The sequence below is a fragment of the Brachyhypopomus gauderio genome, chromosome 2 (genome assembly GCF_052324685.1).
Source record: "Brachyhypopomus gauderio isolate BG-103 chromosome 2, BGAUD_0.2, whole genome shotgun sequence".
Taxonomy (NCBI): domain Eukaryota; kingdom Metazoa; phylum Chordata; class Actinopteri; order Gymnotiformes; family Hypopomidae; genus Brachyhypopomus; species Brachyhypopomus gauderio.
This window is the reverse complement of record NC_135212.1, coordinates 44661439-44685324: the sequence shown is the minus strand read 5'-3', so window position 1 is coordinate 44685324 and position 23886 is coordinate 44661439. Positions and strand designations below refer to the sequence as shown.

Sequence of the window (23886 nt, the reverse complement as noted above, 5' to 3'; positions counted from 1 at the left end):
CACGGACCAGTCGTCCTGGTCCCTTTGCAGAGAAACAGCCCCAAAGCATGATGTTGCCACCCTCATGCTTCACAGTTGGTATGGTGTTCTTTGGATGCAACTCAGCATTCACTGTCCTCCAAACACGACGAGTTGTGTTTTTACCAAATAGTTCTACTTTGGTTTCATCTGACCATATGACATTCTCCCAACACTCTTCTGGAACATCAAAATGCTCTCTAGCAAACTTCAGTCGTGCCTGGATATGGACTGGCTTAAGCAGGGGGACACGTCTGGCACTGCAAGATCTGAGTCCCTGGCGTCGTCGTGTGTTGCTGATGGTAGCCTTTGTAACGTTGGTCCCAGCTTTCTGCAGGTCATTCACTAGATCTCCCCTTGTGGTTCTGGGATTTTTCCTCACCGTTCTTGTGATCATTTTGACCCCACGGGCTGAGATCTTGCGTGGAGCCCCAGATCGAGGGAGATTAGTAGTGGTCTTGTAGGTCTTCCATTTTCTGACTATTGCTCCCACAGTAGATTTCTTCACACCAAGCTGCTTGCCTATTGCAGATTCAGTCTTCCCAGCCTACAATTCGGTTTCTGGTGTCCTCCGACAGCTCTTTCGTCTTCACCATAGTGGAGTTTGGAGTGTGACTGTTTGAGGTTGTGGGCAGGTGTCTTTTATACTGTTAACGACTTCAAATACGTGCCATTAATACAGATAATGAATGGGGGAAAGAGGAGCCTCTTAAAAAAGGAGTTACAGGTCTGTGACAGCCAGAAATCTTGCTTGTTTGTAGGTGACCAAATACTTATTTTCCACCATTATTTGCAAATAAATTCTTTAAAAGTCAGAGAAAATTATTTTCTCAATTTTTTTTCACATTTTGTCTCTCATAGTTGAGGTCTACCTATGATGTCAATTACAGGCCTCTCTCATCTTTTTAAGTGGGAGAACTTGCACAATTGGTGACTGACTAAATACTTATTTTCCCCACTGTGTGTATATATATATATATATATATATATATATATATATATATATATATATATATATATATATATATATATATATATATATATATAGGTGGCATGGTGGTGTGGTGGTTAGCGCTGTGTGGAGTTTGCATGTTCTCCCTGTGCCTGTGTGGGTTTCCTCCGGGTACTCCGGTTTCCTCCCATGGTCCAAAGACATGCGTGTTAGGTTGGTTGGTTACTCTAAATTGCCCGTAGGTGTGCGTGCGTGCGTGTGTGTGTGTGTTGGCCATGCGGTGGACTGGTGACCTGCCCATGGTGTACCCTGCCTTCGCCTGGAATTGCTGGGATTGGCTCCAGCCCCCCCCCCCCCCCCCCCCCCCGTGACCCCGACTAGCGGGATTAAGCGGTTCAGATAATGGAATGGATGGATATATATATATTCAGAGAGATAGAGTGACATAGTACAGTTGTGATCAAATTTATTCAACCCCCAATGCTGCGAAGGGTTTTATGGAATTCAGTGCACATTTGTAATTGTGTTCATAATCAAATCTTACAAGGACTTGTTAAAGAACTAAATGCAACTAAGATAGCATCAATTTTTTTTGTCATAAAGTATTAAATGGCCTTTTTGTGATTTCTTCATTGACACAATTATTCAACCCCTTTACGACTACCACTCCTAAGAACAGAGGTTCATTCCAGTGTTTTCCATCAGGTATTGAAAACATCTGTGGATGTCAACGAGCAGCAATCAAGCATGATAAGCACCAATTAGGCAGATTTAAAAGGACTGTGATACTCAGCTCCTTCTAGACATCTACTGGTGTGTTTCCAAGCATGGTGAAGGCAAGAGAATGGTCCCAGAAGACAAGAGAAGAGGTTATTGCTCTTCACAAGAATGGCAATGGATATAAAAAGATTGCGAAGTTGTTAAATATTCCAAGAGACACTATTGGAATTATCATTCGCAAGTTCAAGTTAAAGGGCACAGTGGAAACGTTACCTGGTCGTGGCAGAAAGAAGATCCTGACCGCGACTGCTGTGCGCTACCTGAAGCGTAATGTGGAGAAAAATCCCCGCGTGACTGCTAAGGAACTGAAAAAAGACTTGTCAGATGTGGGCACTGAAGTTTCAGCTCAGACAATAAGGCGCGCACTGCATAACGAAGACCTCCATGCCAGAACGCCCAGACGCACCCCCTTGCTGACTCCAAAGAACAAGAAAAGTCGACTGCAGTATGCCAAAAGTCATGTGGACAAGCCACAAAGGTTTTGGGACAGTGTACTGTGGTCAGATGAAACTAAATTAGAACTGTTTGGGACAATGGACCAGCGCTATGTTTGGAGAAGGAAGAACCAGGCTTATGAACAAAAGAACACCTTGCCTACTGTGAAGCATGGCGGGGGGTCAATTATGCTTTGGGGCTGTTTTGCTTCTAATGGTACAGGAAAGCTTCAACGTGTGCAGGGTACCATGAATTCCCTTCAGTACCAGGAGATCTTGGAGGAAAATGTGATGGAGTCAGTCACAAACCTGCGGCTTGGGAGACGTTGGACCTTCCAACAGGACAATGATCCGAAGCACACATCCAAGTCCACTAGAGCATGGTTGAACATGAAAGGCTGGAACATTCTAGAGTGGCCATCGCAATCACCAGACTTAAATCCAATTGAGAACCTCTGGTGGGACCTAAAGAAGGCAGTTGCAGTGCGCAAGCCTAAGAATGTGACTGAACTGGAGGCTTTTGCCCATGAAGAATGGGCTAAGATACCCATAGGTCGCTGCAAGACACTTGTGTCAAGCTATGCTTCACGCTTGAAAGCTGTCATAACTGGAAAAGGATGTTGTACTAAGTACTAAAAAATAATGTCACTAGGGGGTTGAATAAAACTGATAATGATGTGAGCACAGTAAAGACATTTGTGGTTATTCCATCATAAATATTATGTTATGTTTGTCTAATTTATAAGTGCCTCTTTGATATAATTGTAAATAAGATGACTGAAATGATCAAAATCAATGTCAAACTGGCCAAAACACTTTATTTCAGTGGGGGTTGAATAAATTTGATCACAACTGTAGCTCTGCTTATCATTTTTGGTAGTATGAAGGTAGTTTGATGGAATTTTACCTGTAGCAAATTATTGATCTGAGGATTCAGAGTGTTATATAAGCTAAATGCTGCTTTTCAGGGATAAAGTCGATATGTTATTCGATATATTATTTAATATGTTATTCAATAAAGTCAATATGTTGTTATTATGTAAAATTACCCAATTACTTTTGATTGATGTTTTTCCCAAACAACTCAGACACCGAGTTGTAGGCACTTTTAGTAGTTTGAAAGTTGTAGGCAGCTTTAGTAGTTTGGGAGTTGTAGGCAGCTTTGCCATGCAGCTCTTCACCTGTGGGGAAGGACTTAGGGAGGAAATATCAATGGGTAATAAACCATTGAATGAGAGTATGGATGTGCAGGAGGGTCATGAGAGGAGCATGCTGAATGAGAGTATGGAGGAGGGTCATGGGAGGAGCATGCTGAATGAGAGTATGGAGGAGGGTCATGGGAGGAGCATGCTGAATGAGAGTGTGGAGGAGGGTCATGAGAGGAGCATGCTGAATGAGAGTGTGGAGGAGGGTCATGGGAGGAGCATGTTGACTGACAGCAGGGAGGAGGGTCATGGGAGGAGCATGCTGAATGAGAGTGTGGAGGAGGGTCATGGGAGGAGCATGTTGACTGACAGCAGGGAGGAGGGTCATTGGAAGTGTATGCTGAATGAGAGTACGGATGTGTAGGAGGGTACATATGTGTGTATGTGCATGCTGAACGGTCTAAATTTATTGATTTAATTCAGATTGTTGTGGTCTTCTAGAGGTCCTACTATAAATACCATGTAAACAATAGTTGGTCAGATGCAGGTTTCATTTTCTAGCTTACCTGTGGCTAAGTATCACTTGCACTTTCTATAACACTTATCCATCAGTGTCAGTCTCTCAGGTTTCCACACCACTTAGCCCGTGTGCCAATCATGTCACTTTTACACTTAACATGTCATGCCTGTCCACCCCTCAAGTGTTCTTAGTTACTGTTACACACGTGATCACTGGCTGAATGTTTGGTCAAATAAATGTGGCACTGTTGTTGATTTTTCTTAAAGAAACTTAAATATATTTCTCACTATCACAGACAAATACTGCTGTTATATTTTAACTGTTTAATATCAAAATATTCTACAGTCCTGTGGTCAATGTCCTGTGTTTTAAAGTTCACCAAAATACCAAGAGACAATGTTTGGAATGTTTCACCATTTATTTATTTACTTAAAACCATTTAGTTTGTGCTATGGTGCATTTGGGGAGATGCAGTTACAGTCTCCGTTACAGAATCTCTACAGTCATTGAAAGGATATGAAACTATGGTGCTCATTTTATGTTTGCTTGACTAGGGGTTTCCAAAAAAGTGGAGATTGATTGGGTAGAACACAACAAGTACATGTTGCATTGAATCAAAATCCAGTGAAGAGGATATTGAGGTGACAGCAGTCTGGTCATTCAGAAGAAAATCAAGAGAACACCAGGGTCTGGAATTCTGTATGGAAAAGAAACAGAGTTATACATGTCTGTCCTGTGAATTCAGAGTGTAGTCACATCATAAGATAAGAGGTTTGGAGTCAGCCCAGTCAAACTTATTAAATGAAATACTGGTAAATTCTGTTTAAAAGCTTAGCTGTATTTTCATTCTGAAGCTTAAAGTATGAAAAAAGTAATTAAACTGAATGTTCTGAAGTCTATTTTAAATGAACACATTTTACTTGGTGCACTGGAACATATAAAACAATCTCTGGTATTCTTCAGAAATGTAAGCATACTGACCCTCAACTCCAATCTGTCCATCGCCATCTTCATCAGCTACTGTTAGTATGGACTTGATCTCATTTTCTGACAGCAGACGAGCTCCAGGTGAAAACTTCTGCAAGAAGAATCTATAGACACAAAGCTTATCACATTAGCATGGCATTCTGAAGAATCCATAGACACAAACCTCAAATTAGCACTGCATTCTAGATTCTTAAACATATCTGTGAAAAGGACTTCAGTCTCATTGCTGACGGCACTGTGCAGCTCTGTGTTTCCTGAACATTACATTTGGAGAGTTCGAACAACGAAAATTTGCAAGCTCTGGTGTGCCACAATTTGAGAAACGAAAAAAGGGTTGTCTGAAGCCTAAAAAGGTTTCTAAAATGTTTATCACCCTGTTAATGTTGTTGCTACTTTGCGGTATCTTAGCTTGTAGTGAACATTACCCTGCTAGAATGTTTGGCCAGACTGTCCAATCACCAGTTCAAGAAACTCTGTAGATTTCCTATTGGCGATTTCAGTATTGTCAGCAGGGAAAAAACCTTACGTAGACCAGTTTTATCTCGTGTCTTATCTTTTTGTGTCAGGCACAATCTTTTCAGAATATAGTATATATAGTTTGCTCGCCTATTGTTGTTTTTTCTTTGTTTTTTTCTTACAACATAGAATACCCAAATTATTTGAAATGTGTGTGAAACGCGTCATACTTTAGCTCGTCCTCGTCAATGGAGCCGCTGGCGTCATCATCAAGAATTTCAAACACGTTCTTCACTTGTTCGGGGGATTTCTTAGACAGCCCGCAGATTTGGAAGAACTTCCTATGGTTGAATGATTCTGGTGCTTTTTGGTGAGAAAATAATGATGCATGTTAGAAAACAGCAATATTTTCAATCAAACAATTTATTTTCACATAAGCAATTGCTTAAAAACTGGTACGGTGCATGAGGGCAGAAAATCCCCTTCCAAAGGTTATCACAAGATAACAACTTACTACAATATTGTTCAAGATATGTGGTAAAATCGTTTCATTTCTACAATCCTAGTTTTTATGCCGTAGTGTTTTATGTTTCTCCGTCTCTCTTTGCCTCTTTTAAACAGGTACTGTCATGATCTAGGCCACGAAATTACCGCATTCTCTTTTTGAGTCTTTATGGCAACTGACTTTTGACGGTCTAGAGAATAAAAAGAGTTTGTACGACAAATGTATATGATGCTGTAGTTAATAACCATAAAGTTGAACCTCTCGTTTCAGTTGCTGATAATCGAATTTTAACGATTTTTCACGTCAGGATAAATGGTGACTTGAAATGTTTAATTTGCGAATAATTACGATGCATTAACACTTCTATAGTAAGTGATATTGTAACATTGTGAGATATAACTAAGCACAAAGTAGACTACTTTTTCAACAATATTAATGTGTGCCACTAAGCGAGCTTTTAGAATTCCGATATTCTATGCTGTAAAAATTATGTCGATTATGTCGCTTTTACCCCATACGATCTCGTAATATCGACATATTTTCTCGATTTATTTTCTATACTTTTTTCAACTAAATATTTAATAACTACGTGAAAAGTGTTTTTCTACTTTTATTAGTTAGCAATAGTTTACCTCGCATGACCTATAAATTCCCAAAACATATAACCCCACTTTTATTTCACAACACTAAAAGATTATCTTACGATAATCTAATCTAAGCAGATAACATCATACTGCATATAGTAGTTCAACGGGATAATTTTGATCAGGAGAAACTCAGGTTGACGCACTCACTGAACCCATTACATTTACTTATCAGGCTAATGAAAGATGAAAAGAACACTAGTCAAGCGATATCGCCCGGAGAAAATCGATACCTTGGCAGTCCTTGATAGCACTGTCGATGGCATCAGCGGAAAGGATAGATGTGAGCGACATGGTCCTAAGGAACAACCGTTGTAAATAATTAATACCATTTCCAAAACGCCAGTAAATCCATTTGAATTATCACCATAAAACCATTTGCGTCCGTGTAGTAGTTGCAAATTACTACTGCTACTACTACTGGGCCAAATACATTTGAGTGCTATACTCAATGAACTTGTAGGTCTGCTACTACTGACCACTACATTATGCGAATTTAGATGACCTGAGGTGCGGCAGCTACCTCACCTGGATAGTCTTCCTTTATCAACATAAGCAACAGTACGCAAAATAACTACAAAGTAACATCAATTTTGTTTGAGAATATCCTAAACTTATAGTTCGAAGAAGTAGAAAAATCGAAGGTCAAACGGAATAAGCGAGTGAAAAATGGGGGGAAAGTGTCGTATATAAAAAATCTTTCCTTTCCTCCATTTAACCGTTGCAGCCACGGAAGAGATGCAAAACAATGTAGCAAAAGTAGCGGGATGGTAAGGGCACACTGTGACTTACCCCTCGGAGTTGCTGCCTGCTAGCTGATCCTACAGAGAGATAGTGCAATGTGATGTGCGCTGTCTCTCCAGCGGCAATTTATATACGTCCGACTGCAGGGACAATAGGCAGTTCTTAGGTTACCTGTCTGTGGATCAAATTCGCACTGCCAGACACGGCTCAAATTTGTTGCCTAACTAATTAACCTTTACTATTTATATCTAACCAGGAGCTGGGTGCAGATAGGCTAGTCCTGACACTACGTTGACCTTGTAGATGGAAGATGAAATAAGTGCTATGCAGCTTACGCACCTTCCATGGCCCTTTGCCTCCCATCTCAACAGTGAATCATAATACGTACGTAAACAAACAAACAAACACAAACAACTCACTCTATTTACTTATTCAACCTTACCTTTTTGCACCTATATGACCGGCACACCCCCCCCCCCCCCCCACCATCATCAGTTATGCAGTCAGACGGTTGAAGGAACGGTGACTAAACCATTCTAAATTAACCATACTAAATGATCAGGACATTAATTAAGGAAGAGTTGCATAACGCAACCAGTCTGATATAGTGAAATTCAAGATGGCTTTAAATTGTAATACTCTCCTGATGGTTTTTCAAATGACTAAATATATTCACTGGATAAAACAATGCATTTACTTCTGCAGTTTTTATCCACAATCCTCCCTCCTAAATATGTATTTTTTAATGTACAGATCACTCTTTTTAATTATTCTATAGGCTAGAGTTTCTCTCTTTTGATCTTTCTCTCTCTTTCTCTTAGGAAGCGGAGTTCGAGCACAAGTTTAATTGCAAAACGAGAAATCCAAAAGTCAAAAATCAAATAAAAATAATCATAATGCTAACATAATAGGGGTCAGACAAAACGTACAACGACAAAAGCAGTAGTTTAAACGAATACGAACAGGTACGGCTAAGACACTAAAATAACGCTAAGACAGAAACGCTATGAAGACAAACTTCATAAAGCATGACAAATATTATAAATAGACCGATAAGTATATTAAGGTGGTTGTAATAAACTGGACGTTTGGAACGAACAGGGGTCTTATGGGGAATGTAGTTTGTTACAGATTGTCTGGAGGCCACAGGCGTCACAGTCTCTCTCTCTCTCTCTCTCTCTCTCTCTCTCTCTCTCATGAGATCACCCCATCACCCCTCCCCTGCCAGGGTTCTTGGGCCAAGGTCTCCTTGTTCCTCCATTTTGCCAGGCGTCAGATATACTACCATTCTGACATATGGAGCCCTTATCTACACAAGGAGTACTACTAGAAAGAGTAGAGAGAAAGAGTAGAGAGAGAGAGAGAGAGAGAGAGAGAGAGAGAGAGAGAGAGAGAGAGAGAGAGAGAGAGAGAGAGAGACTACAGGCCTGCTGAGCACAGACTTGTCAACGTGTCCTAAGCCTGACATATGTTTAATACCTTAATAAAGTGATTTCCTTTCCACTTATTACTAATAGTGGTCAATACATATATGAATACTAATGAATATGATTACAGAAAAATCAAATATAAATTTTGCCTCAACTCTCTCTCTCTCTCTCTCTCTCTCTCTCACACACACACACACACACACACACACACACACACACACACACACACACACACACACACACACACACACACACACACACACGTCTGTTATTAAATTAGAAAATGTTGCAGGAATGCATCTGTGTAGTCCAAAAGGGTATTATAATTTAATTCCTTGCTGATTCAGGGATGTAGACTCATTTTGTAGACCCATACCGTCTGTAATATTTTGACATATTTGGTGCATTCATTGATACTTCTACATAAGTTAAATAAGTCTTACTTTCCATCTGTTTCTAAAGACTTAGACTCATAGAGCAGGATCAATTTACAAGTTGTGTTTAATGCACAAAGTTCCAGTGGTGGCTCAAAAACTAAAGTAGATTGCAAAAGATAGGCCAAAACTAAGATCAATCTTAAAAATCAAGTATATGTATACAAATGGAGGAAAGGACATAATACAAAGCCAGGCATATTTCATGTCATTAAACACAAAACAGCATGTGAAGCTTGAGTGTGCAGATGGAGGAATTCTTGTGTGGAGAAACAGGAGGGTGTAAGAAAGGTGTCTGATTAGACTGGATCTAGTGACGGGTGTGTAGGATAATGGTTGTCATGTTGGCTAGGCCAGAAGTCAGAGGAGAAGTCTGATGGCCAGACGAGGGATCGCTGACTCCGTTGCATCATTACTGCAACAGTGCGGCGACAAAATCCTCAGTTATAATGTTGCGTAATATTATCAACTAATATTTGCCCCTACAATATCTGGCCACTTTATTTGATTCACTTGGGCTTTAGGTGCATTTTATGGGTGTACAGTTACATCTGTAGCCCATCAGTAAACAATTCTACTCCCTACACATCCCCTTTACTGAGAGCAACTCTTTGGCTGATGGGTCTTCCCCAGCACAGTAATAATGCTGAAGGAGCACCAGGGGAAGTTGTGCAGGTGTATGTGTGTTAGTGTTGCTGCAGTTTTTTTGGGCTCTGCTGTCATGGCTGGACTGACAGTGTAGATAGATCCACAATCCAAGAACCAAGAAGAACTGTTCTTTTTTACTCATAACTGAAGCTCTATGGCACTACTAAAAGGAAATATCAAAGGGGCTCAAAAATATTCACTCCTGAAGTATAACGCTAGAAGGTGTACTGTTACCCCTTTCAGCATTCTAGAAGTGACATGCTGAAATATTTGTGAGGAGCTCATAATGTCTTAAGTGCAAAAGGCCTTTCATTGTGGTTTGAAGTGCAGGTTACTGGGAACAGGGCTGGGTGTCTGCTCACACACTGTCTTCAGCATTCATCAGTTCAATGGAAGGGCCATGTAAAGGCGGCTGGTGTGTAAGCAGCTGCCGACAGCGTTTAGTTCAGGGTGCAGCTTCTACAGAGTGGCTTCTGTCCTTCCTACCGGTCAGGAATTTGAAGAGCAGTGCAAAAAATAAATGAACTAAATAAAACAGTGTCTGGCCCCACCAGCATTCAAAGAGCAAGGATGCATCATGTATGACGAAACCGTCTTCATCCTTGATTAAGACTGAATGAATTAATGAAACTTCAATTTATACATAGCACCTTTCAGAGGTGCTCTACAATTGGCACAGGTACGAGCTTTTATGACCATTCACACACCAGCGAGAAGCCGCAGCCAGTCGCACAATGGCTGAGGGGAGACTGGACCAGATAGACAGATGGATAGATAAATACTTTATTGATCCCAGAGAAAAATTCTTCAGAGGAAATTCTTGACAACACCCAGGACAGAGCACCACCCACCACTGGACATGCAGACACACACACTCAGGCACACAGTGTGGACACACAGTCACACAAACTTGTGGGAGCCAATTTACCTAACCTTCATGTTTTTGGACTGTGCGAGGAAACTGGAGACCCTGGAGGAAACCCATACAGACACAGGGAGAACATGGAAACTCCACTCAGATCGTGGGTTCCTAGACCTGGACCCAGGCCTCAGTGCTGAGAGGCACCACACCACCATGTTGCCCCCCCCCCCCCCCCCCCCCCCCCCCCCCCCCCCCCCCCCATGTGAAGGGCAGCTAATAGATACCTATTCAGTTTGCCTCTCTCAGGGGCAGTTTAACAATGCTTTCCCAGTCATGCAGGCATCAGGGAGTTCGGGGCCCACCCTCTCCTCCCAGGGTTTGCTAGTACTTCACATTTACATTGAACCTCCGCAGCAGGGCACCGATTTCGAATAACTTCACCGTGTGACCTGAGGTTCGTCCTGACTTTCCATGCGTCCGGTAACCTCTGATGATGTTGCAGAGAAACTCAAGAGGCTGGCACGCTCTCCTGGGACACTGGATCTCGCGGCGTTCCTTTTAACTCATGGGCAGTAATGTCACGTTAAGCCGACACCACCCATCCCTCTGCCCGCTGATCTCATCTCCGCTGCCGAAGGAACCCTGCGTGGCACGCTTTAGAATGTCATAGGCTCCGCCACACCTGGTTTAGTTCACGTAGGACACGATGAGTACTTTTGGTGTTTTAAATCTGATGACAGGAATTGAGGGCTGAATCTAAATGACACAGTGGTAGATCTCTAGGATCGGGTTTGGCCACTCCTGCGAGATCCTATGAATAAGTAACTGACCACTAAGTCGCCAATATGGATATCAGCCATATTCAATGATTCACAAGAATGTACTGCCATCTAATGGCCAAGTTAAGTACGAACAGTTGGCTATATCACAAACCAACTACCGTCTAATGACGTCCCCTAAAAGCGACGCCTCCCAAAAAACAGGTCATGCTAATCGAATTATATTAATAATAGGTTATTACTAGGCAATATTGGGCAAATAGCTGTTGGACAAATAGCTGTATGACAGTTAACAGCTATTGTAAAAGAGAGGAAGTAAGAGGTGAGAGTACTGTAATAGTGATACTGGTAGTAATGAAGGTGATGAGTATGTTCGTGATCTCTAGACAAAGTTTGTTTTGGTGGCGGTCTGATCCATTAGCTGAGTTTGCTATACTGAACAGTTCAATTAAAGTTTAAAGACAGATGTACGAAACTGATTTGATCCAGCTGGGTGTGTGTTTGTGTGTGTGTGTGTGTGTGTGTGTGTGTGTCCCTCTCTCTCTCCTTCTCCATCTCTCTCTACTCCTCACTCTCTCTCCCTCTCTCTCCTTCTCTTTCTATCCTCTCTCTCCCTCTCTTTTTCTCTGTCTCCTTCTCTCTCTCCCCCTCTCTGTTGCTCTCCCCTCTCTCTCTCTCTCTCTCTCTCTCCATCTCTCTCTCTCTCTCTCTCTCTCTCTCTCTCTCTCTCTCTCTCAATTCAATTCAATTCAATATAGCTTTATTAGCATGACTGTATAGGGTACAGTGTTGCCAAAGCATTACAGCAATGTTAACAATGACAATACCATTGACAAAGAACAAATAACAATAATAAAATAAGATAAAATATGATAACATTTAGGGAAAGTTATCATTTCAATTATTTACATTCACATTCTGAAGCTGAAGGGGGGGGGGGGGGGTTGTTTCCCACTGTCTCTCAGGCTGTGACATGTACTTACATATTTAGCAGCGAGGGAGGCGCTGTGTCCCCCTCCTAGAATGATTTTTAATTGTTCAGTTTGTGTTCATGTTCTCTCTCTCTCTCTCTCTCTCTCTCTCTCTCTCTCTCTCTCTCTCTCTCTCTCTCTCCATCTCTCTCCAAAACCGGAACTGAACCCATTCCTCAATGGTGGAAGGTTGAAAGAGAGAGATGGGGGGGAGAGAGAGAGAGAGAGAGAGAGAGAGAGAGAGAGAGAGAGAGAGATGTAGTACTTATGTCAGTTCCTGTCACTGATTTAGGAATATTAGGAATATTGTGTATTTCTGAGTCTGTCTCTCTGGCGCCCCCTGCAGTCCGCTGGGCAATAAGCCTGACTTTTCCCCCGAGTGCCACAGAACATTATTGCTGTTGCTGTTGTTGTTGTTGTTGTTATTTTGTTTTAGAAAAATGGAAAGAAAGTCGAAATTGCAAAAGAATATTTATTCTTTTCTTATCGTCCGTTCCCGTAAAAGTGCATTAGATTTTACAGTAAGCAAAATTCATATTTAAGACAGGATACACAGCCGTGCTACATTCACAATCATCATTTTGGACAGTGTGCTGCATGGGAGGAAACTTCATAAGCATATGTATAAAAATTATTTATAGTCTTGATGAAAATGGGAGGTCTTGGGCAAAGTTGTTCCTTCAGAGCGAGAAGTGTTCGTTGGTCATAAGCAATTTATGACTTAACCAAGTGGGCGAACTCTGTCAGGAGTGGAGAAATTGAAGTTAAGCAAGGCATTTAGTCATAAATAACTTAATTGCAATGTGTAATGAAATACAAACAAGCAAACAAATTACCATCAGCTCCAATTTTGCCGTCACCGTCGGTGTCTCCTGCCTTCATGAAGATCTTAGTCTCGGCGTCAGTCAGTGCTCTTGCGCCGGCCTTAAAGTTCTGCAGGAACAGTCTGTAGACAGACCGCGTGTCAGAAGTTGCGCAATAGCGCCCGTAGAAGTAGTTCTATCATTAACTTCTATTATTTGTATAATTATTTCGTTCATTATTGTGAATGAAGTGGGTTCTTACTTCAGTTCATCCTCCTCAATGAAGCCACTTTTGTCCTGATCGATGATCGCGAAAGCCTTCTTGACGTCATCAGCAGATTTGCTGGTCAGACCGACCTTCTGGAAGAAGGACTTATGGTCGAAGGAGCCGTCGGCTAAGAAACAAAAATATTATTATTAACGTTGTTGTTGTGGTGCACAAAAATCTGCCCAACTGTGATTGCATTTATCAGTGAAAGTAGGCTGTTATTACCTTTGCATGCATCCAAGGCTGCAGTGATATCAGCGTCGTTCAGGACACCGGTGAATGCCATCTTTAGCTAAATTAGAAAAAATATCATATTACATAATTGATACTACATTAAGTTCCGCCATCTCTAAATCGACTCAAATGCTGTTAAGAGCACTACAGCAATGCATTTGCATTTAGGCGTCAGATGGTTAGGAAGTCCTCTATCAATTACGTTTAATTTGTTTCGAATTTATTCGTTGACTTGACTTTCGATCAGAATTTCGGTTATTTTCAATCATTCAATGAGGTAGAGCATAGAAAACCCAAAGACATATGCCGCAATCTCTTCCACGGCTTATTGGTCACTAAGAGGATGCTTTATCCCAACGGTCCAATACATGATGATGCGGTCCTCTGCAAATAAAGCACGAGGCGACTTTCTCCCTCATATCCAAAGTAAGTCCAAGGGAGATTCAGAGGATGAGGACAGTTTTCTTTTTGACGGCCTATTGCAAATGTACTGCAGATCCCACTGAGGATGTCGTGGCTCCTATAACATTTCAGCCGGAAAAGCTCCTGCGGTTGTCCCAGTGGACATGGGTCCCATGAATGCAAACTCACCTCTTTTGTCTTTGGTGGTTGTGGTAGACTCAGAAGACTCGAGCAACTGCAGTGAACTGTGGGACGCTCCTTTAAGCCTTATATACTTTCACTCACCCGAAATATGAGGCATAATGTAACGCACACCCAATGGAAGGAGACTGCTTGACGTGTGTCCAGTAGACAGACCGTACTATATTTATCTACATAAACGAAGATGCTTAAAAGGTGAGTTTGAAAAAAAGTCTATAATATCCCCACAATGCTAATAATACATGCTGCTGATACGGTCGAAATGGGCGCCGCTGGCAAAACTGCGTAATGTTGAGAAGTGCGTGTATGGATATTGCTGTGGTCACTTCTTCTGAGCGCTGGCACAGCTCCGGGGTAAGAGCACGGCTCGCCTCGGGGATAAGAAGCTCCATAGTATCTTGTTACTACAAGATATAAGTGTTTGATCGTTCTCTTGGATGTATGTTAAGGTATGCAACGCAACTATTCTTTTGCAATTATTATTTTTGAGTTACTGTATATTCTGTACCGATATCAAATTGCATTGCGGCCAGGTTCAATCTGTTAATGTTTAGAACTGTAAATGTTTGATCTTCTGGACATTAACATCTGCTAAAGTACTAAAATAAAAGATTAAAGGTATTCGCACTCAATCTAATTTTATTGCTGTTTTGTATGAATTACGCATAACTTTGATTGGATATTAGATTCGATTAAACCTATTTGAGTTACAATATTTTTCAATCAGTGAACTGTACTATAAATGAACTATGGTTTCTTTCAATGGACCCAAAGCACAAATGTGTATTTATTCTATGCTTGCGACAATGTGAATAGGACATAGTTTGTTTCTAAGCGTTATATGGCGAAGCTTGTCGTTGCATGCTTTTTTAAACAGCAGAGGGCAGCACTATCGCACTTGACGAATATAGTAACACCTCCCAAGTGGTAGGAACATTACACACAACTGCACTGCTGTACACACCTTTTCTATTAGTGTACTACGTCACATAAATAAATCAGATGTTTTAAAACAAAGCGATTTTTTGTGATGTTTATACATTGTTATTGAACATAAGGTACTGCATGCTTTGAAATGGTCAGATAATTTACCGACTACCCAAATATTAGCCAATTGCGATATAAATTGATTAAGGCAGGGTTAAGGTTTTTAAAATCTCCTGATATGTAAAGCTAACACTTCTTTAGTAGACTTGTTCAGAGCATTGCCTTTCTGAAAATCCACAGAGCCACTAAGGACTGTAACTGGGCTTGTGAAAAGTATCCATTGCAAATCCCATTCTGTGCATCACGGCACATTTCTGGGCCTTCCCTCTCCAGTGAAAGTGTGAAGACTGAGGTCTTCATTTTGAGGTCTTCCAGAGATCTTTACCCTGGGAGTCTAGCTCATGTCTCTGGACACTAAGAGGCACTGTTTGGTAATGGTCATCTAATGTGTTAGCACCAGCGGAAAGCAGGTGAGGAAAGACCCTTTGCTCAAAGACGTTTTACACCAAAACTACATTTATTCCTTGTTTTTCACTCTTCCCCAGAAGTGCATAAGAGACATCTGCACAAGCCAGTGGGCTTGCAATAAAACACATCCACATAACATTAACAACACACTCTAAGGACACTGTGTTCAATGTCACGTAAACTGTCCAAAGTCATTTCATAAATAAGATATAAAAAATATATATGATCTTAGGTCAGCTGAGAGAGATGTGGGCAGTAGCTTGGGATCAGGTTCCATGAACTGAGATGAGTCTTGGTCAGATGGAAATTTAAGCCTTTACAAGAGCAGCGAACTCTGTGAGGTAAAATAGAAATAAAACTACCATTAGTGAATTACATGAAAAGCGTTTCCTGTTTCGCTGTTCTACATACGTTTCCACACCTGCGGACTCAATCGCCACTCGTGCGGATATCTCTGCTCATCCCTTCATCATTTGCCACTCGGTGTTATGTTGCTCAAAACTGAGACACGGAGGCTCTTCCCCTCCTCATTCCCGCATTACTGATGTTTGCTATGTCATGTGCCTGAAGAGCCAATAACATTACCGTCAGCTCCAATCTTGCCATCACCGTCACTGTCACCAGCAGCAAGGAAGGTCTTGGTCTCGGTGTCGGTCAGGGCCCTGGCGCCACTCTTGAAGTTCTGCAGGAACAGTCTGTAGAGGCAGAACAGATGCTTTGACTCACTCGTGCCTCTGTTGAGTCAGAGACTTTGCCAACAGGTCAGACAGAAGTGCACCAGGACTACCACAAATAAGCTCGACTTACTTCAACTCATCCTCCTCAATGAAGCCGCTGTTGTCCTGGTCAATGATGGCAAAAGCTTTCTTGACCTCATCAGAAGACTTGGAGGACAGGCCAACTTTGGCAAAGAAAGCCTTGTAGTTGAATGAGTCAGGTGCTGTAGACCCAGATTATCAGAAGATGGTTTGCACACCTGATCATCTCTCAACTTCAGTTGTGAAGTGAACAGTGATGGCCATGCAGTCAAACCACAAATCATGTTTCATATTCATTCTCTTAGTCGTCATTTCTGTTACTATGAAAATACATAATTTTCTTATTGCATTCTTCTCAAAGAGCATTTTACAAATACAACTTTCATTTCATATGTCTACAGAGTTCTATAGAGCATTTCTATAGAGTTCTATAGAGCATTTCTATAGAGTTCTATGGAGCATTTCTATAGAGTTCTATGGAGCAGGAAACGCGTTGCTTACCCTCGCAGGCAGCAAGAGCTGCGCTCACGTCAGCGTCGGTCAGGACTCCAGCAAAAGCCATTTTCTCAAAATGGGATCAAGCTGCAGGATCAACAGACAGGAGGTTATAAGCACAAGAGTCTAGTGCTAAAGGAAAAGCCTGCACTGTGTATTGCTCTAATTTTATGGATTTACTCCTTCAACACCATAGCAAAAGCAACTTTGCAAAAGCACAGCTGCAATGCGTGTTGGCGCTCACGATGACCTAAAAATCATGCAGCAGGTCAGCGTTTGCTATTTAGTGCCAGGCAAACCTTTTGCACCCAAATGGTCCACGGTTCAAATGATGTGCATTTGAGCTGTGGACCATGTGAACCAAAATAACGGACAGAGATTAAAGTCAATGTGACGGGCCCTGATGGTTTCCTTAGTGATGAGTTATCCTTAGGTGATCCGATCTCGGATGCCTCCGCTGAACGCAGCAAGGAGATTCAGTAAGTCCAATTTTCTGATAGGCCAGCGCTAATGTAGACAGCCTCCTCAGTCTCTAGAATATTCCTCAAGACACCTGTCCGTGCGATGCGATGCTTTTTTTTTTTTTTTCAATCACAACAAAATAACTCTCTGTGTAGCAAAATCCTAAACTCTGCAGACCGAAGACACACTGAACGCTGTAGTGATGCTGTCATCCTTAATGTGCATCTCACTCACCTTGCTCTTCCCCAAGGAGAGTGAAAAATCAAAGGAGCTAGTGGCGGTGTGCCCCGGTGCCTCCTGTACTGCCTTATATACCATCAGCCCTCACCATTTACAGGAGTTTGGAGCTCAGTAATGGATACCTCGTGTAGGCCTAGCGAATAGTTTTGAAAAAATGTGTCCAGTAGTCAAGTTGGGCTATTTTTAACCCCTGAGACGATGCTCAGAAACACGTGTTGGACGTATAGAGTCCTGGAGTCACTCTCCTCCTATATCCTGATTCTGCTCTCGTTCCTTCACACCTCATCACATGAGACAAACTGAATTAATGTTCAGATTAGTTTCATTTCGCAGACATAATTGGAAACGCAAAAGAATTTTAAAAGAGAGGTACTTGAGAAGTATTAATAGGGCGACCATATATCTCTTATGACAGAAACTCATGTATATTCAAATTCAATCAAGTTAAATCCACAATTTAATAGGATCAAAATTAAATTCATACAAATAAAATAATAAATGTTTTAGCAGGAAGTGATTCATAGACCTTCTAAGTAAATTATAGAAAAACCTCAGGAATCCAGTAGTCTATACTTTTTCTGTTTTTATTATAGTCTTTAGTTATAGTAAGCAAGCAAGTATATATTTATTTAAGGTAGTAAATCAAGTTATTTTTAAAATATAACTGATGTGGCATCATATGACATTGTCTGCATTAAGTTTTGCACACCTGCCATTCTCCTTGCAGTGCTGGAATTGAAAGCTCAGATCCGAGGGCACTTTGCCAAGGGAAGGGGACCATACTCGAGTTCATTTACCTGATCCACCAGTTTACACGGAATTACATGACAAATGCAACATGTAGGCAATAAATTATAGAGGTAATCATTTATTTAAACAAGACACTTTAGAAGTTGGAGTGAAATTATTTCAATAATTTTGCATATGCGATAAGAAATGATTTAAGCAAAGGTTGAAAAAAAACTCAAAAGGGCAATAGGTTGATTGTAACAGCTGACACCATTTCTACGCTTTTTTTTTTTTTACTGTATAAGTATATACGGTTTAGTTATGTCGGGTGTTTTGATCTAATCACACCATATTTATTTAACTATACTGACAGTTCTGTCACATATAAAACCAATAGAACAGTAGACACAGTCCATGATCTTTATTTCTCTATTTCATTAGTTTATTCAATTATTCAGTGATCTGAGACAAGGTTTGTTCAAAACAACTGCATATTCACATGGTGATTAGTGCTTGGCTGACACAGTTTTATAGATGGGAATAGAAAGCAGAGCGCAACAGGGTGCCATCAGTGCAGGGGATACATCACCACTTCAGTTCAGCAGGGCGCAGAACTCTGACGGGAAAAGAAACACAATTAGTGATTACACACACACGTCTGTGTCGCAGAATTAACAACAACAACTCTTACAGAACAAGAACTGAAATTATTTCAATATTATAATAACCATTCCAAAATGATCATGTAACAAATGTAATCAAATGTCAAACCATCACTCATAGTACGTACACGATAAGCACTATGCAAATGCTCTAAAGTTTATCTCTAAGCTATAAAAACCTGAGCTGAGGCACAACTCTGAAAAAAATCGCATTGCATTCGATCCCACGGCAGCCACAGCTGATCTGCGGGTTTCAGTATTACCAACCTCACGCGCGGGGGCACCGTGTAGAGTGCGGCAAGGCAAGGGTATCTGTGTAGCACTATTCATACACTTCACAAAAACAACACAGAATAAAATAATAAAGCTATAAAATCCAGAGATCTCTCACTTTGGGAAGGTTGTTGCCAGTGTGAGAAACAAAAAAGGTTACATACATTTTATTGGGTTAGTAACTGTAAGAGCTTTTGACTGACACGACCCCTAAAAGATTATTAGGTAGGCTACATTTATTTCATTGGGGCCCAGTGAGATCTCATTACATCGGGTGCCAAATCCCTGGTGCCCCCCTTGCCTGATCTAGTCCTCTGGGTCAAAGTGCAGTGTTAGGATGGGCTCATGTTCCCAGGGTGACAGAGCGTGCTCGAGGCTGAACTATCTGACGATGTTTTTACCTTGCATCCCGATTTTCCCATCTCCATCACGGTCAGCAGCTGCCAGAAACATCTTCGTCTCGGAATCTGTTAAATCTCGGGCATCCGCAGAGAAGTTCTGGAGAAAGAATCTGGACAGACCAGGAGGGAATGGAAGTTCAATAACAGTCTAGCTGTTCTTGAATTAATTTAATACTAGACATTTTAGTAGATTTGAATAAGATTTAAAATAACAATTACTATAGTTCAGTTATTACTGAAAAACAATTTCAAATTTTTTATAGTCTAAATGAGCAGCATTACTGTGGTCTGAAAATAACAAATCTAGGTTGTAAAAGGGTGCACCAGCTCTTACTTGAGCTCTTCTTCTTCAATAAATCCACTCTTGTCTCGGTCGAGGACTGTGAACACCCTCTGTCCCTCTGTGCTTGACTTGCTAGACAGGCCCACTTGTTCAAAGAAATCCTTGTGTGTGAAACTGCCTGGAGCTAGTTTGAGGTGACACCAGTGAGAGACAAGAGCAGGACAAGAGACTCAATCAGGGTGGGTGCCATTCCTGTTTCCTGAGCCTCACTCACATTTATAAATGTAACATTGCATCAAAACTACAATAAAAAGATTTAAAGGTGATTTACAGCTTGTAACTGTACGGAGGTTATTTTTCAAATAGGCCTGGAGATGTTGTGTCTTCTTTTATGGGGGATGCTTAAAAATGTGGCTTGCAGTAGTAGTAGTATGAGTAAACACAGACATCTATGTCTCCAAATGGCATGCTTTTGTTTTGCTTTTTAAAACAGTCGACACAATCAGATGGATAATTAAGAGCCGGTGGGATTTAAAACATGCATGCACGATGGTTCAGACTGGTCCTGAGTGTGCGGTGCACTCAGTGGTCCCTGGGTGGTGACGGCTCCCCAGACCCCTGGATGCCTGGTTACCTGCATCCAAGCATCCCCCATGCATGAGCCCACGGGATGCATGCATGCATACAGGTAGTTAATATTTATGCGAGTGGTGTGTGCTGTAAATGAAATCGTGGATAATTTGGGTAGTGGGTAACGTGGGTGGGATACATGGGTGTGGTTTTGTGTCCTTCAGAGGACCTTGGCAAGCCTTGATAGCTGCAGAGATGTCTTCTTCTTTCAGCAGGCCTGCAAATTCCATGCTTGGGTCCACCTGAAGGCTGGGCCCATGGACATGTACATGGCAGGTTCAGGTGAAACAGCACAAGATTAACCACTTGGCATATGTGCCACTACATATATGTTCAGCTAGAAACCTGGCAGCAGTAATATGTCTGTGTAATAATGATAAGCATTCTAATTATCTGCATATATTATCTAATTATGTGACATTATTCCTCATTGTATCAAGGCAAGCACTTAAATAAATACAACAATAAAAATAAATGTAATCTCATTGTGCTTATAAAGACTTTTAAGCATGAACACATAATACATTCTTCAAAATAATATCAGAATGCAATTCGATTATTTGAATTATAAAATGCTTTAAAAACATTTCAAACCTCAGCATCAGTTTTTTTAATTTTACTGCCACAGATTCACTCGACACAGTAAACTCAAAACAAAACTATCTAGTTTTAGTGAAAGTAGAACAAATTAAGTGTGATCACCATAAAGCAGCATCATCATAGTGTGAGCACTGACCTTCAGCTGAGCGATAAGCCTTTATCCGCAAAGCAGCCTTCTTGTCCACCTGAGTGCAAGCTGTGATTACAAGAGTCAGAGACTACCTGGATTCTCAAACCCAAGGAGACCTCCTTGACACACACGCTTACACATGCACACACACACACACACACACACACACACACACACACACACACACACACACACACACACACACACACACACACACACACACCTCACTGCTCATTAGCTAATCAGAGCACATGATTTCTGACTAGGTGCTAGTAAAAAACTGCTATAACTCACTGTTAAAAAGATATTAAGATAATATTGCAATTAAATTATACCAACATTATTAATTATTAATTATTAATTATTAATCATATCCTTCACATGTATTCCTACAAATATATATATAAATTAATAATAGATGACAATAATAAGATAATAGGCTACATAATAAATGCCTCACCCTTGGTCCTATATTACCTATATAAGTGTTTTTACCCACTTCTGATAAGATTTGTTCATTTTTCCTGTCTCCTAAAGGGCATCTTTTAATGAAGAAAGATCATTCTTTGTTAAAGATGATTGCCCAGTGCACAATAAGATGGAGCAGTAATGCCAAAAATATTCAACCATTGTTTCACAGAATGATCTCTAAATAATTTTAATGAAATCTTATTTGCTTCATTAAGAAACAATATGAGTATAATCTCTGTACTTTTACTTATTTACTACTCTGTACATACAGTGCTATATTCAGTTTCAACTAGTTTCTGTTTAAATTGTAAAAAATATATATATTATTATTAACTGGTAATAATTAATTTTCTTCATTTGAATGTTAGAGATCTTGGTGAAACTTTGATCTATTGTTCTTTTGTAAACACTGGTCTCACTAAAACAATGCATACAAAGACCTTGTAAAAGGGCTGTAAACCTTGGTTATATATTGGCTATATTTTGTAATATCCAATAATTATCATTGTCAACTCTTTGTAAACAGTCTCCCTTACACTCACAGATATGAGTAAATATGTAGTAGGATAAACAACAAATCTGTAGGTTAGGACGTAAACATTCCTCTCCGTGCATGGAGGTGGTAGAACTACCTGTTCCTTCAGTCAGTAACAGATGCGATAATGAGACAATAGAAGACGGCTGTCAAGGATAACAAGACAAGGATAATATAATCAAGGATATAAACATTTGTTTAGTCACCTATATATAGTTTAGCAGGCTTCTTTTTTGTGTGTGTGTGTGTTCATCGTCACATTTTTATTGCTGCAAAAAAAAAGCTGGCATCGTTGCGGAAACACACACTAATTTATTAAATATGCATCGCGCATCTGGCAAGCAGACCCGCACCTGCCAGGCCAGTGCACGCCACATTCAAGAACAACCCCAGGTCTCGCGCGTGGGGACGTCAGACGTCATCCCTGCATGTTTTCTCCCCCCCCCCCCCTCGCGCATCCTGTGATTTGTTGGGACGCACGTGACGTTCCCGGGGCGAACATGGCGCTAGAGCGGGGACGCGATGCTGGACTGTGTCGAGTAACCGTACCGTTTTGATTTCGTTCAGGCGATACTGTGAAATGCTGGGGGGAATACCTGAGATTATTTAACTTAAATAACGAGCACTCGTAGTATATATTTTTTTTAATGAAAAACGACAGCAAGTAAGAAGAAACTGGTATCTACCGGTGGCTCGCTAGCGCAGGCTAGCTAGCCGGCTATCCTGGTCAACATCGCCGTCGACGGTCACGCCGCTACCGCGTAGCTCGCTCCCTCCGGCGACCTAGATGTGGTTCTCCTACCACCGACCCAGCGGCGTCGTCGGATCGGCCGCGCTCCGTAGTCGGGCCCACACATGACTCTCGTTTATTTATTTTTTGACTGTTAGTAAATTGTAGCGCTTCAAAAGGTTACTAAGCCGGGCTAGCCAGCCAGCCAGCCCGTCGAAGGATGGACGGCTCTCGGGCTTGTGCGTTTCTACTGGCCGCGGCGGCTCCGCGGTTCGTGAGGGTTTGTGAGGGAGCGCCTCTCGCCTCCCAGGAACCAGGTAAGAGTCTGTGTTTATTTATGATTGACATGTCGATCGTGTTAGCCGACAACTTGAACTCGTCTGTAAAGCCGCGTAGCTTAGCTTAGCCAAGTTAGCTCAGGCAAACGGACCGTCCAGGCAACTGGTGTGCTAGCTGGCCAGTCCTGTCAGGACACTAGTCAGGTTAGCTATGTAGCTAGCCAGTCCTGTCAGGACACTAGTCAGGTTAGCTATGTAGCTAGCCAGTCCTGTCAGGACACTAGCCACGTTAGCTGTAGCTAGCCAGTCCTGTCAGGTATCTAGTCAGGTTAGCTATGTAGCTAGCCAGTCCTGTCAGGACACTAGTCACCTTAGCTGTAGCTAGCCAGTCCTGTCAGGACACTAGTCAGGTTAGCTATGTAGCTAGCCAGTCCTGTCAGGACACTAGTCACCTTAGCTGTAGCTAGCCAGTCCTGTCAGGACACTAGTCAGGTTAGCTATGTAGCTAGCCAGTCCTGTCAGGACACTAGCCACGTT

The 23886-nt window shown here is 41.4% G+C and overlaps 5 protein-coding genes across 5 annotated transcripts in view; 1 reads left to right on the top strand and 4 right to left on the bottom strand.

Moving 5' to 3' along the window:
* Positions 1 to 4248: 4248 nt before the first annotated feature.
* On the bottom strand, positions 4249 to 7313 carry pvalb8 (parvalbumin 8). Its single transcript, XM_076996837.1, has 5 exons — positions 7234 to 7313; positions 6675 to 6739; positions 5523 to 5655; positions 4831 to 4940; positions 4249 to 4546 (listed from the first exon to the last, which is right to left on the bottom strand). Exons 2-5 carry the CDS (start codon positions 6733 to 6735, stop codon positions 4521 to 4523), a joined length of 330 nt encoding a protein of 109 aa, XP_076852952.1. The 5' UTR covers positions 6736 to 6739; positions 7234 to 7313; the 3' UTR covers positions 4249 to 4520.
* A 5454-nt stretch (positions 7314 to 12767) lies between these two features.
* On the bottom strand, positions 12768 to 14356 carry LOC143508376 (parvalbumin beta-like). The gene is made up of 5 exons (XM_076996834.1): positions 14206 to 14356; positions 13606 to 13672; positions 13375 to 13507; positions 13146 to 13255; positions 12768 to 13049 (listed from the first exon to the last, which is right to left on the bottom strand). Exons 2-5 carry the CDS (start codon positions 13664 to 13666, stop codon positions 13024 to 13026), a joined length of 330 nt encoding a protein of 109 aa, XP_076852949.1. The 5' UTR covers positions 13667 to 13672; positions 14206 to 14356; the 3' UTR covers positions 12768 to 13023.
* A 1342-nt stretch (positions 14357 to 15698) lies between these two features.
* Positions 15699 to 17776, bottom strand: LOC143508377 (parvalbumin beta-like). The gene is made up of 5 exons (XM_076996835.1): positions 17622 to 17776; positions 16932 to 17012; positions 16480 to 16612; positions 16258 to 16367; positions 15699 to 16006 (listed from the first exon to the last, which is right to left on the bottom strand). The coding sequence occupies exons 2-5, from the start codon at positions 16990 to 16992 to the stop codon at positions 15981 to 15983; spliced, it is 330 nt and encodes a 109-aa protein (XP_076852950.1). The 5' UTR covers positions 16993 to 17012; positions 17622 to 17776; the 3' UTR covers positions 15699 to 15980.
* An 848-nt stretch (positions 17777 to 18624) lies between these two features.
* On the bottom strand, positions 18625 to 21482 carry pvalb5 (parvalbumin 5). The gene is made up of 5 exons (XM_076996836.1): positions 21342 to 21482; positions 20775 to 20854; positions 20027 to 20159; positions 19693 to 19802; positions 18625 to 18972 (listed from the first exon to the last, which is right to left on the bottom strand). Exons 2-5 carry the CDS (start codon positions 20833 to 20835, stop codon positions 18950 to 18952), a joined length of 327 nt encoding a protein of 108 aa, XP_076852951.1. The 5' UTR covers positions 20836 to 20854; positions 21342 to 21482; the 3' UTR covers positions 18625 to 18949.
* Positions 21483 to 22835: 1353 nt separating this feature from the next.
* Positions 22836 to 23886, top strand: part of lmtk2 (lemur tyrosine kinase 2) — a 29790-nt gene continuing 28739 nt past the window's right edge. The window contains exon 1 of the mRNA XM_076996831.1: positions 22836 to 23388. Within this exon, the coding sequence (XP_076852946.1) occupies positions 23292 to 23388 (97 nt within the window). The 5' untranslated portion in view covers positions 22836 to 23291. The remainder of the gene's footprint in view (positions 23389 to 23886) is intronic.

Bases quoted from the DNA above. Each gene is read 5' to 3' on its own strand.
- LOC143508376 (XM_076996834.1), bottom strand. From the start codon at position 13,666: ATGGCATTCACCGGTGTCCTGAACGACGCTGATATCACTGCAGCCTTG. The intron at 13,508-13,605 runs GTAATAACAGCC...TTTGTTTCTTAG, and splicing joins AGCCTTGGATGCATGCAAAG to CCGACGGCTCCTTCGACCAT. The intron at 13,256-13,374 runs GTAAGAACCCAC...GTCTGTCTACAG, and splicing joins ATTGAGGAGGATGAACTGAA to ACTGTTCCTGCAGAACTTTA.
- pvalb8 (XM_076996837.1), bottom strand. From the start codon at position 6,735: ATGTCGCTCACATCTATCCTTTCCGCTGATGCCATCGACAGTGCTATC. The intron at 4,941-5,522 runs GTATGACGCGTT...TTGTGTCTATAG, and splicing joins ATTGACGAGGACGAGCTAAA to ATTCTTCTTGCAGAAGTTTT. The intron at 4,547-4,830 runs GTCAGTATGCTT...TTTTCCATACAG, and splicing joins TGGACAGATTGGAGTTGAGG to AATTCCAGACCCTGGTGTTC.
- LOC143508377 (XM_076996835.1), bottom strand. From the start codon at position 16,992: ATGGCTTTTGCTGGAGTCCTGACCGACGCTGACGTGAGCGCAGCTCTT. The intron at 16,613-16,931 runs GTAAGCAACGCG...CTGGGTCTACAG, and splicing joins AGCTCTTGCTGCCTGCGAGG to CACCTGACTCATTCAACTAC. The intron at 16,007-16,257 runs GTAATGTTATTG...TTTACCTCACAG, and splicing joins TGGCAAGATTGGAGCTGACG to AGTTCGCTGCTCTTGTAAAG.
- pvalb5 (XM_076996836.1), bottom strand. From the start codon at position 20,835: ATGGAATTTGCAGGCCTGCTGAAAGAAGAAGACATCTCTGCAGCTATC. The intron at 20,160-20,774 runs GTCCTCTGAAGG...ACCTCAAACTAG, and splicing joins AGCTATCAAGGCTTGCCAAG to CTCCAGGCAGTTTCACACAC. The intron at 18,973-19,692 runs GTAAAAACATCG...TTTTCCCGTCAG, and splicing joins TGGGAAAATCGGGATGCAAG to AGTTCTGCGCCCTGCTGAAC.